This window comes from Montipora capricornis, chromosome 4, assembly GCF_036669925.1.
Source record: "Montipora capricornis isolate CH-2021 chromosome 4, ASM3666992v2, whole genome shotgun sequence".
NCBI lineage: Eukaryota > Metazoa > Cnidaria > Anthozoa > Scleractinia > Acroporidae > Montipora > Montipora capricornis.
This window is the reverse complement of record NC_090886.1, coordinates 45,438,214-45,453,213: the sequence shown is the minus strand read 5'-3', so window position 1 is coordinate 45,453,213 and position 15,000 is coordinate 45,438,214. Positions and strand designations below refer to the sequence as shown.

The following is a 15,000-nucleotide window of genomic DNA, read 5'->3' as shown; positions in this document are numbered from 1 at the left end:
ACTCACGAAACGTTAGATTTAGCACCTATTTACCAAATTCTTTGTGATTTTGGTTGACAAGGAGAAAGCCGGAAATGGGACTAAAATGAAATCGTTTAAACACAGAAGTGGAAAATGTAGTATTAAATGAAAAAGTGTGGATAATTTCTTTGATTCTTTTAAGGTCCTAGAGGCTTTTTGCTGTGCCAGGATGAATCGGTGACATATCAGAAAGTCCTTCCCTACTGGCAACAATACAAAAACTGCAAGGATCGTGTCTGCCTCTTACCGTTTGCCTTTGGAGCATTTCAGAAATGCTCTGATCATACTGCACTGAGAGATCAGCCATCTTCCTCATTTTTTCTTCCCGTATCTGCTTGGTAAGTTCTTTGTGTTTCTCTCTCGGTGCTTTTTCCAGGATTTGCTTCTGGAAGGCTTTGTATTGCAGCGTCTGAGTCTTGATAGCGTTTCTGTACTGTTTCTTGATATGCATCTCACGAGCCTGCAATTTAAGAGGACTAGTCAGTACGCCAATCCATAAGACTTGAACAAGTCAGTTTGCCCAATAGACAAATGGCCGGTCTTTGGTAATCTTGGAAACCTATGAAAAGTTCCCGAAATTGCCTTCGCTGATTGAAACGGCGAGGTCCTGCGCTTACGGTATTTAGTGCATGCGGTTGTGCTGGGTTCCAATCCCGCTCTGACCACTTTGAAGACAGCCAATAGGCCAGTTTCGTATTCTAACGGTTGGACGGGATCTAGCATGAAATGGAGGCTAATGAGGGCAAACTAATTTGCATTTGAAAAGATTTGACCGCATTAGCCTCCATTTCATGCTAGATCCAGTCCAGCCGTGAGAATTCGAAAATGGTCCATTGGACATTTTATGTTTTTGAATTCTTGTTTTCATTTTTTTTTTCTGTGAAGGGCCCTTGAACTTATTTAAGTATTTATTTAATCACTTTCACCACAACAGAAAAACAGGCTGTGGTAGGGGTCGCACAACAGGGCGAGGCTCCAAATTAAGTGCGCCCTTTTTACCCTCCCAACCATGATATACCACAGAAGACAGACCGTAACACCGGGAACTACATGTCCTATTCTTTGCGACAAGTGTGTGGGTTCTTTTACGTTCCACAGGATTATGAACATTGAAGGGTTGTGAGACGGGACCTCCGGCTTATCGTCCTTATCCGAGAAGACTAGAGAGTCTAACCATTTGCAGATGTAATTACCAAGGCAGCACTTTCTCCTCAGTTATTTAAAGACCCTCAGTGTTGGTCCGGCCGGAGTTGAACTCACGACCTCCCGCGTGACAGCCCGGTGCTCATCCAACTGAGCCACCGGTGCGCGGTGGAAGCTTAAGCAAGACGACGACGACGACGGCTACGAGAACCCCACAAAACAATAGGTTTAATTAGCAAAAACAATTCCTTTTTGCATTTTTTAGCCGTTCTCGTCCTGATAGGTAAGCGCTATCCGAGCCTAGTGACCCAACACGCCAGAGCTTATCCCCGGTTTCCTTAGCATGAAACGACAAGGAATTTTTCTACTCCCCCCCCCCCCCCCCCTCCCCGGAATGGGATGCTAGTCCATCGCAGGGTTACCCCCACCCTTGAATTCGCCGGTACTAATAAATCAAATTTAAAAAGGTGGAGTTAAAATGCCTGACTTGAACTCGATGATCTCCGCTCAAAGAATCACGTGTATTAAGAAGTATCTTACTTCATATGCAGCCAGTTAGAAGTATTTCTTGAATTTTCACCATTGGAAACCACCTTTTTTTACTGTAGTAAGGTTAGCACGTTTTGGAATGAGTTAAACATTCTCCTCAAATCACAAATGTGAATCGCTAAAAACTTCCATATTAAAGATATTTCATTTGGGCTTTTTTTCTGTGGACACTGTCACAATGTGTTGAATAATAAATATATATATATATACATGCCGTAAAATGAGAGCGGGTGGTGGTGGCAAAAGAAAATGCTTCGTTCCTCCATCTTTTGGAGATGTTACCAAGAACAAAAATGAAAACTGGCAAAAAAGTTTCAATTTACCTTAAGAGTCTTAGGCTGCATCTTGAGTTCCAGTGCATGTTTCCGATTAAGTTCTCCTTCTAACCTCTTGTTATATTCTTCCTGACTGGACCATTCCGTATTGTGCTGTTTCTGTTGCTGATCTCTCCTAAGTTTATGCACTGCATTCAAGTGTCTAAATTCCATTTCCTGTGTACACTCGTGATGCCTAATCAACATCTGGTGTGACAGGTCCTTCTGTGACTCCAACTTGTTCATTTCCTGAAATATGAAACAATCGCGATTTTGTTTGGGATGTCACTCCGAAATGCACGTTGAATAGACCAATTTCGATATAATAAAAGTCAGTCCTAAACAAACGGCATCATCTTGAGGCTCTGGGGAATATGTATAAGGATTTATACGAGTTTATTCCCCAGAGTCTCGAGATGATGCCTTTTGTCTAGAACTGAAAATTGAAAATTGGGCTACTTTCTTCCTCAAACGACTCGCGTTTCGATTGGCTAAAAAATCACGTCCCAATTTTTCAATCAGTCAGAAACGCAACCAAGTGTGACTTACTCGTATGAATATTCCCGAGTATTTGCGTCTAGTTATCGTAAGTTTATCTCAATGACTCCTTTTGGTGCAACTATGGTAGTCGATTTTTCAATAGAGAAACTAAAACACCAAATCTGGAGAAAATTTGTTCAACAACAGTACAATACTCGGGTCAATGAGCCAATCACAACTCGATGAAACTGGCAACTTCCCTAAGTGCAGTTGGTTGGAGCCAGCTTCAATCTGTTCTAATACTAGGCTGGATGAAACTATGGACCACTCTTTTATTGGCCAACTAACCTCTGTGAGCAGTATTTTCTCCAAGTTCTGACGTTGTAGTAGTTGCTCACGGCGAAACTTCCTTAGCTCAGCATTGCGCACAATGTTGTGTTCATGAACCTTTTCCTTCATTGCCAAATCTTGAGTAGCTTGGAAGGTGTTCTTTCTCCCTTGGTAAGACATTCTGTTACCTTGGTCCTAAAATTTCAACAGCCAATCATGATAGTGTTTGAAACATGTCTTAGCCGGGGCGAGTACCAATGATGAAAACTATTTAGGCCACTTTCGTCCTAAACAGCGGGAAATCAATTTTGCAGTCAAAAAAACCAACAGTACAATGTAAACACAAGCCCTTTCACAGAAGAAAAATGATAACAGCTGAAATAACAATTTTAATTACGGTTAAGTGGAAATTAGCAGCAACAAAGCAACTCAACTTTTTGATCTCTCAGTGACAAAGTAAAAGTACTATAGAGTGTCTCAATTTCTTTTAAAGCGTCACAAAATGTCGTTTTACGGCCACCCCTCCAAACGTGAAATAATCTAAGGGTCGCATACCTTTTTGAACTGGTTCTTAGCAGCCTTGTAAGCTGCCTTTTGATCGGAAACAAACGCCTTCATATCACTGTCTTGCTTGTCCTTGATGTGCTTTAGCAGTCGCTTTTCATCAGCCATCATCTGCCTCAATTTCTGTTCCATTTCAGTCTTCTGTCTTGCCCTTAATCTGTCCAGCTCTCTCTCAAATTGATGTACCTACATGAACGGCCGGGTAGTACAAGCAAAATCAGTCAACAGAACTCTCAGGGTGTATCCTTTCACGGACATTCACGAACAAATTTCCAATAAAAATCACTCTCTTCTTAACTAGAGAAGACTCACTATCGAAATTGAATTCATCCAAGCCTAGCTGATCATGCTTCACGGAAATCAAAAGTCAAAGCAAAACAGAGATGAAACTTGTAAAGGATTTCTCCACGATGATGACAGTGATAAAACAATGGAGTTTTAAGAGCTCCAGTTTTCACTGAGCTATGTCACTGATTGATTGACAAAATAATCCGTGGGTGCTTTAAGGTACATACATGTACAAGTGTACTGTGCCTTTTGTAGCTTAGCCTGTTTTGCATCCCTTTTGCCAACATGATTTTCTTGCGGCCTTACTTGTAGCAAAGCACTGACTGTCATTTGTTAATCCATTGTACAATTTAAAGGGGAAAAACCCTTCTCTCATTTAACTGTACACACCTGCGTATCGTATTCCTTGTCAAGCGTCCTCCTGTGTTCATTCATTTCTGCATGTAGCCTACTCTCCAATATCAACACTTCCTTTTGATGGCTCTGTCTCAGTTTCTTGTAAATCTCCAGTTGATCTCTCATTTCGTTCTCTTGCCTCTGTTCTGCAATCATCTTTTGAGGTCGAATGGTTGCAAACCTATCATCCTCCTGACGCCCTTGAGGCAGCTGGAGAAGTAAAAAAAAACAAACAAACAAAAATAATATCAATGCCATTGCTTTCTGTCTGACAAGTTCCCCTCTTAGGGATCCAGCCTCCAAGCAGACTTCATTCCAAAAAAAAAAAAATAAACCAGTGACTTCCTGACAACTTGTCCAACTTCTCTCCATTATGAGGTACATGACAGTGAGTTTAACGAACTCTTAGTATAGTACTAATGGGCGAATCTTTGCTGAGGTCATTGAGGTCTGAATAACATACAAGTTTTCTGCGAATTATAAGCCACCAAAAACTGACAAATTCTTGGGTGGCCAAAGCACTAACGAACCCACACATTCTTTGTAAAAGTTCAAATTTTCAAAGCGTCATCTCTCAAAGATTATCTGGCAAACTACGCACACAGTTTCAGAGATAGCTCATTATTCCATGCACTTTCAATATACCTCAAGGAATGGACTTGGCTATTGTGTTGTAAATCGGCATAAAGTTAAAGGAGATAGAATAATAATAATAATAATAATAATAATAATAATATGTACTTATTCTTGGATTTCACATGACGTCACGGACACCATGTTGGTGTCCCCAAACAATGAAATGGCGGCCATGTTGGTGTCCCGATCCAATCCTCCGGGAATTGAAAGCTATTATTATGCTAACGTCTTCTTTTGTTTTCATTGAAAAACATGGCTGTTGATCACGTGAGTGAAACCCAAGAATTGACTGAGTGGGAGGGCCAGGTGGGAAAATATTTAGCAAGAGGTCATGGAGTACGACCCGAGCGCAACAAGGTCTTTGCACCATGAATGAGGGTCACATAATTATTTTCCTGTCCGGCCCAACCTAAACTCAATTGATAAGCCTTTTATCATATGGGCTCTTTACACTATTCATGAGCACTCAGAATATGAAGTTTTGAATAAATGAGAAACAAAAATTTGGACAGAAAAAATATCTAATACGTTGTTTGCATTTGCTTTCCTGGCTGTACATGTAAATAACTTGGATGTTTAAAAGCAACGAAATCCCCTTAAATTGCATTGCACGGAGCAGTGCGTGTTCCCAGTCGGGTCTTTCCAGCCCTGGTTGTCCTAATGTGCACGACCCTCACACAGGGATTTTCCCAATAGTTTTACAATGAAAGCGCGTGTGGGGCCGTACAGGCCACATCATAAGTCAGATTCATAAGTATTAATAATTATTAAGGGACGCAAAATGAAATACAAAAAATAACTCACACTTATAGAAGCGACTGCAATGGATGAATTTCCTGTGGCACCCACTTCGCTCTCTTGGTCCACTCCTTGCAGGCTGTCTGTACTGCTTGCTACACTTGCCACACTGCTGACACTTGCTTTTTTGATATCATTTGCAATTTCTGCACTCTAAAGGATTAGAAAAACTACTTGTTACTTTCTACTTTCCAGTCAAGAGGTACACTGTATAACAATACTTTCCTAAAGCCATTACAAAATTAATGAGGAAGATACTGGATGAATATTTATGATCTGCCTTTGAAGACCTTGTCAAGGGCTGTAAATAACTTAAAGCATAAAAAAACTATGCGTTAAGTTCAAATTTTGGGAAGAGAAACATATAATTATGTACTTGACCAATCCCATCAAAATTATTTATTTCGTCTTTAATCAAGACCGACATGCCAACCCACAGCGGCACTGGCTCAAGCAGGATATGCCTAAATTATAGTAAAACTGTGAAACGTTTCACACGTACCCATGAAAATCGCTGATAAAACTAGATAGCCTGGTTATGAACTGTCTGACAGTTTTTTCAGACACAATGTCACCTTGGTCAGACACTGTCCAATACCGGTAACTGATAATAATATTGCAGCTCTTTTGCAAATTTGCCAATCTTCCACATCCCTTCTGACTACTTTCAATGCTTAACTGGAAGAATTTAAGTTGTTACAGTAATGGTTTTAACCATGCATGTCTCTCAATTCGGTTGGCCATGTTTGTAAAAATAATCCACAACTTTCCACCATTACACTAATGAGCTTTTAGACAAGAAACCAAACTAAAATTTTACCAAATGCCACATATCAGTTTCAAAACAATGACACTTTATCTTAACATATTAATGAAATTTAATTAAGCTCAAGAAAAAGAATCAAAGTGAAAGTCAAGTCTAAAATTATGAGATAGAAGATGATCAACCGAGACAACTTGAAGGATGACAGAATGGTGTGCATGTGTTGATGAGAATGATTGGACGAATGTTGAAGGTACGCATGCTTGTATACACAATGTAGCACACTGAAAAAAAAAAAAAGATTATGTGACGCATGCCCATGCAACACATGAGTAGTCAGAACCTTTGCTGATCTGAATCGGAAAAATGAAGATGGCGAGGACAAGGAGTCTTCAGAGAAAGCCAAGCTGTCCTCAGATGTAGAGGGCCCATCCCCCTCATCCAACACCCCATCAAAGTTTACATGGCATGCTGAACCAGGAACAACGAGGAAGAAGGACTGAAGTACAGATAGAAGACAAACAAGACTTTCAGTAAGCAAGATCAAGATTAATTAATTAATACTTAGTTTCTTCTGACCTCCATTTCTGTACATGTACCATCACTGTGCAAACAGAGTGCTGTCTGTGTATCAAGGGATTAGTTTTAAGGTGACTCCCTAGAGTATTTGCAAATACCCTCACAACAGGGCATGTTTTACAAAAGGAAATCTAGTTATTATTTTTTGGGTGTCAATTTTCGGATTATCCGCCATCACCATGGAAACGTCACATCTAATGCCCGGCAGATACATTCCCATTTTTGGCTTAATATTTATACTTTCCTTTGGTGAAATGTTTTTGTTTGCCACATTACGAAAATGATATTGCCTGACATTTTGAAGTGGTAAAAAGTCAAGGCCGTTCAGACCATTTTGCCAATATTCTGTAAGGAGTCATTTTTCTAAATATATTCGATTTTAACAAATATAGGGTATTTGCTTGGAACTGTATGTGGTTAGAACTGAAGCAATTCTAAAAAAAATTTACTGAAGGGAACTCGAGAAAACTACATGTAGCAGTTGCTTTTGCAGATTTGGTGACACTGATGTCTCAAAAATCAGAAAAACATGAGCGATTCAGGCTTTACACACCATACTAGAGCCCAGCTTGCAAGCAGCTTTAAATCTCTAGGGAGCCTCCTTAAAGAAACTGTGGAGCTGACTTGGAGGAGAGCAAAATCGTTAAGTTGATAATGGTCAAACTACCACAGTGATTGTGAAAAGATTAAATGGCTGATGTTTCAAGTGTTAGACCTTTGTGATTCAATCTGACAAAGGGCTAAGGCTCAAAGCACTGGCCATTTGATCTTTTCTTAATGGCTATTTGACCTTTATTAACTTGTTCAAGATAAAACCAATTCTCAAGCTACATTTATCTCCAAGAAACACTGTATTTATTAATTTATTATTATTATTGTGCAGCTGTTTCGTTAGTATCTCAAGCGAATCTTATTATGGCATTAACATAGGCCAATGAATCCACTTGAATGGCTATACATGTAGCTCCTATCTCCAGCCAATGAAAGAAGACCAAAAGATAAAAGGAAAGGAATATTGTTACAGTAACAATATTGAAACACCTGAACAATTTGAAAATGTAAGCCAGGGAAAATATTGTCTCTTGACACTTCCAAACTCTGTGTTTAAAAAGCAAGAACAGATGTCCATAGCAAAAGGAATTTGTCGAACAGTACCATGATCTGTATTCTCTCTGTAGTATGATAATCACATTTACCGGACAAACGCAACCTTTCATGAACTACAACAACTACATTGTAAAAATCCATCAAAAGACTCACTGCCAATGACTTGTCGTCATCATCATCATTTTCAACAACAGAGTTTTCTCCTTCGCTCAGTTCTCCTGTGGGGTCACTCAGAAGTATCTTCTTTGTTCTACGGTAATTCATGTTGTCAAGAGCTCTGACAGCCTGTTTAGTTCTCTCAATCAGCTCAAGGATGATGCCTTCAGGTCTCGGTTGTGACACAAATGTATGCTACGAATAAGCAAACAAAACACTTTTCACCTTTCTTAAGTTTATTCTTTCAAACTCAATTGCATCTGAACTGACACATCAACTCACTACAGATTGAGTTGCTAGACACAATAATAATAGGTTAATGCTAGCCTGGTAGAATTACCATGGCAACCTATCCTATAGAGTGTAGGTTTTATTAATACATGTAGGACTTCAACTAGATTTCAAACAACTAAACCCTGGATTTTAGCTTGCGACTCCATTGTAAACATGACACTGTCCTGTCTTACCCTAAAATACCTCACCCTTAAATCATGCTTTATCTGATTTTGAATGGTAAACAGCCAGCATTAAATACTCTCAAACATAAGTTCTCTGTTCTTCAGCAGAACACAACTAAAAACACAAAAAGAACCACGTTTTGTGTGAAGAAATAAACTCCTTGGTTAAGTCTTAACCTGGGATTAGTGTTAATCGACTTTTGAACAACCGGGCCCAGTACAATAGAAAATACTATTTTACTGGACATTGAACACATTTTACAAATCACTGACTACTACTAGTAAAGAAAGTACAATATTTTTTTCCATAGATAGTCTAAACATACTTGTAGGAGATCTTCTGCTGTTGGTCTAGCTCCTGGTTGTTTCTTAAGGCAAACTTGAACAAACTCCACAAAACAAGATGACCTTGAAACCAAACGCAAAAGAATAAAGATAGCAAATGGATGGGTTTGGAATCCTTTAGAAGCATTGTTCAGTAAATCTTCAGACCTTTCATTGGCAGAGGCTAGAACTTTGGAAAACTGTGAGAACTGTGAGAACTGTGAGGGGTCTAGCTCTATTTAGTGCTGCAAATTTTAATTGACAATAACTTACCACTGGTCTGGTGCAGAGAGTGCGGGTGGGTCATTCTGGGCAATGTGATACAGAGCACTCATAGCATTCATGTTAAAAAGTGGTGGTTTTCTTTCAGCTAAAAGTACAGTAAAGGAAAACACTCATGAGTATCTGTGCTGTAACTAAAATTAATTAGTTAATACAATGTGACAGAAAATACATGTAATTATGATTACACAGATATTCCACTGTTTCTGATGCCATGTTGTTTGGGGGGCAAACACAGCTTAAATTACACTGAATGTAAGGGAATTTTGCCAACTTTGAACCATTATAAATCCTTTAAGGTCTGAGCATTGTGGATGGCGAGAATACCTCTCAAAAAGCAATTCTATTGAGATTCTTTTCGTGAAGTTTGCCGATCAGAATCAAGCCTTAACGACCTTAAACAAAATTTGTAAATTTCATACAAACCCTTGCAATCAAAACTATGCAAATTCCCGTGAAATTTGAAGCCATATGAGGAGACTTCTACACGTAATATCCAGTTTTCAGACTTCGCACCTTGTTCAATGATCTAATTTCCCGTTGAGTGAACGATGTTAATAAAATGTCTAAAAAATTTTTGAAATCTGCTGGTTGGAGCCGAGTTATAGAGGTGTGAATTCGGCAAAAATTCCATACATTCACTGTAATTTAAGCCATGTTAGCTCCCCACCCCCAACCAATATGGCATCAGAAACCGTGGAAAGGTCTGTCTTAAAACGAGTTCTCACCTAGCTCAACACATGTAATTCCTAAGGACCAAACATCCACCTAAAGCAAAGAGACAAGAAAACAAACGGGTTAGGGTTACACTCATCAAACAGAAAATAATCAGTTTGAATGGCAGAATTTCTACAACATATCTTTCCACACCTTTCCATCATATTGTCCCTCATCCATGGCTAGAATAACTTCGGGTGCCATCCTAGGCAACAAAACCATAAATGTACCATGAATGACTAGCAATAGTTATTTAAAAAAAAAAAAGATAATACCAGGTACAACACAACATTCAAAACCATACTTCTCTAGACCGCAGTTCAATAATTTGTGTGACCTTGTGTGAAGAGGTTAACTTACCAGTACGGCGTTCCAACAAAAGAATTCGCTGGAGCTGCAAGTGCAGCTGAACCAAAATCAGCTGAAAAGGCACAAACATGATGAATTTATTAGTGTTCATGCAAGAAATACACTGTAAGTACCGCTTACTTCTGCCTAGTCAAACAACATACTGTACACTCCTGTCGCCATTCACGCAAAACAGAGCAGCAGTAGCAATTTCCCTCAGAGGCCTGTATGCATGTAGCATACAGTTGCACCATACAAAGAACCTGTGCTAGAATCTGTCAACATGAATGATCTTTAAAGTTTGCTTTGATGTGAACTGCAGGAGTTCTGATTAGTGTCCTTTTTCTACCCAAAATATTGATCAGTGAGGATTACAGTGACGTTTGTCCAGGAAGGAAGTCTCATATCAATCAGACAGGGGTCTTTGGTGTTCTTAACACGTTAATGGAACGACTGAAGAATTGGCTTGAGAATCTGTCAAAGGTTTCATGTTCCTCTCCTTTGGGGAAGGATATGAAAGTTCAAGCAAGAAAAATGGAAATCATAAAATAAGTTAACATTCAGACCGGATTAAGCAATTAAGATAAGTCTCACCAAGTTTGACTGTCCCATCCTCAGTCAAGAGAACATTTCCAGCTATGATTTGACAATAGAAAATAAGAATTCTAATTAGGGATGAATTATCTGAAGCATACATGTACTTAGCACTAATCCTTGGTTGGATCCTATAAAAACTTGTGGACTGCTGAGATATTTAATCCAAGTTAGTGCTTACCTGGCTCCAAAACAACTACATTGTGTGCACTAAGCTTTTAAATTTTGTGCCCAGCTGGATAAATGCACACATTAAGTAAGTACATGTGTACACGAGTGTAAGGTTCAAATATAACGATGGTAAAAACTCAGAAGTTTAAATACAGACGGTGAGATTATAAAAATGAATAGTGCTTCTTTCACATTTTGATTGGTTTACAGGGAGCTGATTACATGTAGCTAGTACTATTCATTTCAGAACAGCTGAAAACAAACAAAATGAGCATTCCATTGTGTACATTTTTGCTACAGTGTATGCTGATAAAAGGGAAAATAAATGCAAGTTGCACTGCAAAAACGCAAAAAATGTTCATCCAACGTTTTCAAGTTTGAACACAACTAGTATTCCTTGTTCTTGGCAATTCACTGCTAAAGGGTTCGAAATTAACGAAAAAATCCAGTCACATTTTGCAACAAGATATGAAAATTTAGTCGCAATTTCGCAAATTAATTTTAGTCGCAAAATCGCTGCGCTGCATTGTGTTGTCAGCGGTTTAGGAAAAAAATACGAGCCCGCAATACTTGTGTGTAAAGAAACCGATGAAAATAGCGAATGATCAAAGGAATGGAGCTGTGCATGTAACACTGCAGCTACATTACTCTACAATTACGCTATCTTCAGAGGAAATTCACAGCGAAAAACAAAATAATTTTGTCATGTATTTAAGCAAAAGTAGCAGCAAAGTGACAACTGCTAACCCTTTTGTTTCGAAACAGCGAAGGTGACAACAAGACGCAAATTTGCTATTTCTCCAGATAATTATTTTAGTTGCGAAGGGAAAAATTTAGTCGCAAATGCGACTGCATTGGTCGCAAATTCCTGCCCTGAAAGATGCCCAATAAAAGGAGTCAGTAGTGCCATTATTTTGCTGCTGCCATCAACCTAAAAGCTTCCTTTGGATTTTCAGTGTGTTACTGAAAATAGTGTGACAGTGTCCCTTTAACCTCACAGCTTTGGGCTTGGATATATAACCACTGATCACCCCTACTTTTGGTAAATGACAGTTCAGTATAATCAGTCACACAATTGAAAACCACATTTGTATACAGATATCAACATATTCCTGATTCTGTAAAAGCATTGAGGATCTTTGCCTCGTCAGCACCCTTCCTAGGAACATTCATTACAACATGTATAGTATATTTATTAATTAATCAATGATTATTATTACCAAGGTAGCAAGCTCTTTCAAATGAAGCATCTGTATGTACCTGTTCATGTAATCATTCAAAACACCTTACCTTTCACATCTCTGTGGATTCTTCCATTCCTATGTAAATAACTAAGTCCCTAAGTAAAAGAAAAAATATATATATTTAAAAATACAGCCATACTTTTGTGTTTTTAAAAGGAACATGCTTTGATGTTTCAAATATCATCTTCAGCCACAGTGAGAGTAACATTAAAATTTTTACAAAATGAATGGTGAATGAAGAGATTCATTTATCAATGGTGATTTGGGGATATTCGCGGCACCCAAAGGAGCACTCAGATTTATTTTGAGTATCCCAGAGTCACCATCAACAATTAAAAAATCTCTTTTAATGAGAAAAACCTGATCATTGCTAGGCAAGGCTGCTGCCTAAGAAAATTTTTAAGGGGCCCTCAGAGCTAAACGCTGAGAACTTAGGAGCCCAACATACACAACACAACGTATGAAGTGAAAGGTGTTGCTGTGAAAAATTAAGGTGCCCAGAGCTATTCTTTGGGAGCCCCAGGCTACCGCGCTCCTGTTAGGCAACAGCCTTGCTAGGACTCGTTCCCATCACATGTACCATCACCCAGCCTTGATGTGTTTCTGTCAGGGGCTGACAGTTGTAGAGTACATAAATTAGTTGCCTAATGGGCTTCCCAGATAGTCATCCTCCCTTAGCTTAAAGAAGAAAGCATATGCTAACCTGTAGAGCATCATAGCAAATTGCAGCAATTTCAACTTCCCTAAGAGGCTTCTTGTGGACTATAGACAAAAATAAAAGAACATCTCATTTTTTTAATTCTCAAGTTAGGGTACTAACAGCAAACAAACAACTTTCAAAGTGCTACTATGACAAAATTCACATCTTTCCTATCTAAGCCATTTAAAGACATTAACATGTAGTCTGTACGAGAAGAATGCTGTTTACTATTTTCAAGTATCTCTTTTTGTTCCAGAGATAATGAAGTTTTCAAAGTATACAAATTAGCCAAGTGACAATGTCATAAACTCAACCAAATTATGATCAAGTATGATGGAAAAAGATATCCTAGCCAATTTGAATCAGAAATGCTTGTTTCTTCGCAGTAAGATTCTAGAAGATGTGCTTCACAATATGAGCACACCAGTTTTGTTACCATGGCAACATACTGGGTTCCAGACATCCCTGATATTAAAGACTTTGCTGGCCACCTTTAATTTGGCGTTCTATTTTGATATTTGCCAATGGTGCCTCATCTGCATGATCCTGCAAGCATATAAATACCTTAGGTCGAGTTTGTTGCCTCGCTAAATGTTGTTATAGCTTATGATTACCAAAAATATTGAATCGGGTTGAGGGGGACTGGAAAAACAGGGAGTTGCCATGAGAACCAATTTCTTTATAGCCAGAGGTGTGTTGCCTGCATAACTATTAGCCTACCCAGTTTCAATGGTCTCTGCTGCCAATTGACCGTGACAGCTCTATTTATATACTTGATTTTATATTGGGTTGAGTAAATGAGGTCATCAGTAATCTCATTTGCATATTTTACACATTTTTCAAAGTTAACTATCTCCGGAACCAATGCAGATCTATATTTCCATACGGTAAACAGCATTTTTTGTCTTTCCTGGAATTCTATATAATAAAGCTAAAAATTCAAGGGATAAAAAATTGATAATAGTTGCACTTTAAGCAGAAAAGACCTAGTTCTACAGTAGGGTTTACCTTCTAAAATATCTGATGCAGATCCTACACAATATTCCATAACAAGCTGCAAGAAACCAGATGAACAAATGATATAGAAAGTACAGGAACAAAATAACAATAAGGCCTTCACTAACACACTCTTCTTGACTAGAGATTTTAACTCTTAGATGCCCCTCTTCCTAATTGTACACCTACACTGGTGCCAGTATTGTGCCCATTTCTAAATTCACTTTCTACACTTCTTTCAAGTGCAAAGTCGTTTTTACAAAAATCAAATATGATTTATGCAAGTACATTCATGCATAATTATGTGAAATAAAACTAACACACCAACAGGGTTACAATAAGTTTTCCTTACCCATGCTGTATGTTCTTTTAGATGGCAACCTTTGTAGCTAATTGTATTCTTGTGATTACAAAGCTTCAAGAATTTAACTTCCTTTACTATATCCTGCCATTTTTCACCAGACTGCTTGCCACTATAGGACATCTTCTTGATGGCCACAACTTCACTTGTTTTGAAATTTCTGGCCTGCAGGAAAGAAACCTCAAGTCCTAATCATTGATCATTTCCATGATAAAGATGAAGTAAATAACGTTTGTATCACTGCTTCATAATTTTTCATCACGCAATACACCTTATTCCAAAATGGCTGCCATTTTTAGCATTCTTTTGTCTTGTTTTTGAAATAAAAATTCAAAAGAATAATTATTTAACCTTGAATTGGGCATCAAGGGCTAATTTGCAAGCAAACATGACGGCCATTTTGGAATATGGCGTATAAAGGGGCTAGATTTGTGAAACATCGAGCAAATGCAATTTATAGGTTGAACTAACTGTATATTTTAAATTTCTGACACTTCCTGTCAGAGGTTCCTGTTTTAACAACAAACGAACCTCGTAAAAGACAACCAAAGTAATGAGAATTTACATGTACTCTTCAAAATTTAGCATCTTATTACCACTCATCACAACCAAAAGGCAAAAAAAAAAAAAGAAAGAAAGAAAAGATTTTTCCTTAACCTATACACCGTATTCAAAAATGGT

General features: G+C 38.3%; 1 protein-coding gene across 1 annotated transcript in view; it reads right to left on the bottom strand.

Annotated features, from left to right (window-relative positions):
• The window catches only part of LOC138047099 (serine/threonine-protein kinase TAO1-like), a 28,035-nt gene that overhangs the window by 2,968 nt on the left and 10,067 nt on the right, over nt 1–15,000 (bottom strand). Inside the window, exons 3-19 of the mRNA XM_068893814.1 lie at nt 14,311–14,484; nt 13,971–14,016; nt 12,966–13,024; nt 12,309–12,357; nt 10,848–10,889; nt 10,266–10,326; nt 10,059–10,110; nt 9,917–9,956; nt 9,180–9,276; nt 8,909–8,990; nt 8,122–8,319; nt 5,526–5,672; nt 4,080–4,295; nt 3,393–3,587; nt 2,856–3,032; nt 2,037–2,276; nt 269–481 (exon numbers count right to left, since the gene is read on the bottom strand). Coding sequence (XP_068749915.1) covers nt 269–481; nt 2,037–2,276; nt 2,856–3,032; nt 3,393–3,587; nt 4,080–4,295; nt 5,526–5,672; nt 8,122–8,319; nt 8,909–8,990; nt 9,180–9,276; nt 9,917–9,956; nt 10,059–10,110; nt 10,266–10,326; nt 10,848–10,889; nt 12,309–12,357; nt 12,966–13,024; nt 13,971–14,016; nt 14,311–14,484 — 2,088 coding nt within the window. The remainder of the gene's footprint in view (nt 1–268; nt 482–2,036; nt 2,277–2,855; nt 3,033–3,392; nt 3,588–4,079; nt 4,296–5,525; nt 5,673–8,121; nt 8,320–8,908; nt 8,991–9,179; nt 9,277–9,916; nt 9,957–10,058; nt 10,111–10,265; nt 10,327–10,847; nt 10,890–12,308; nt 12,358–12,965; nt 13,025–13,970; nt 14,017–14,310; nt 14,485–15,000) is intronic.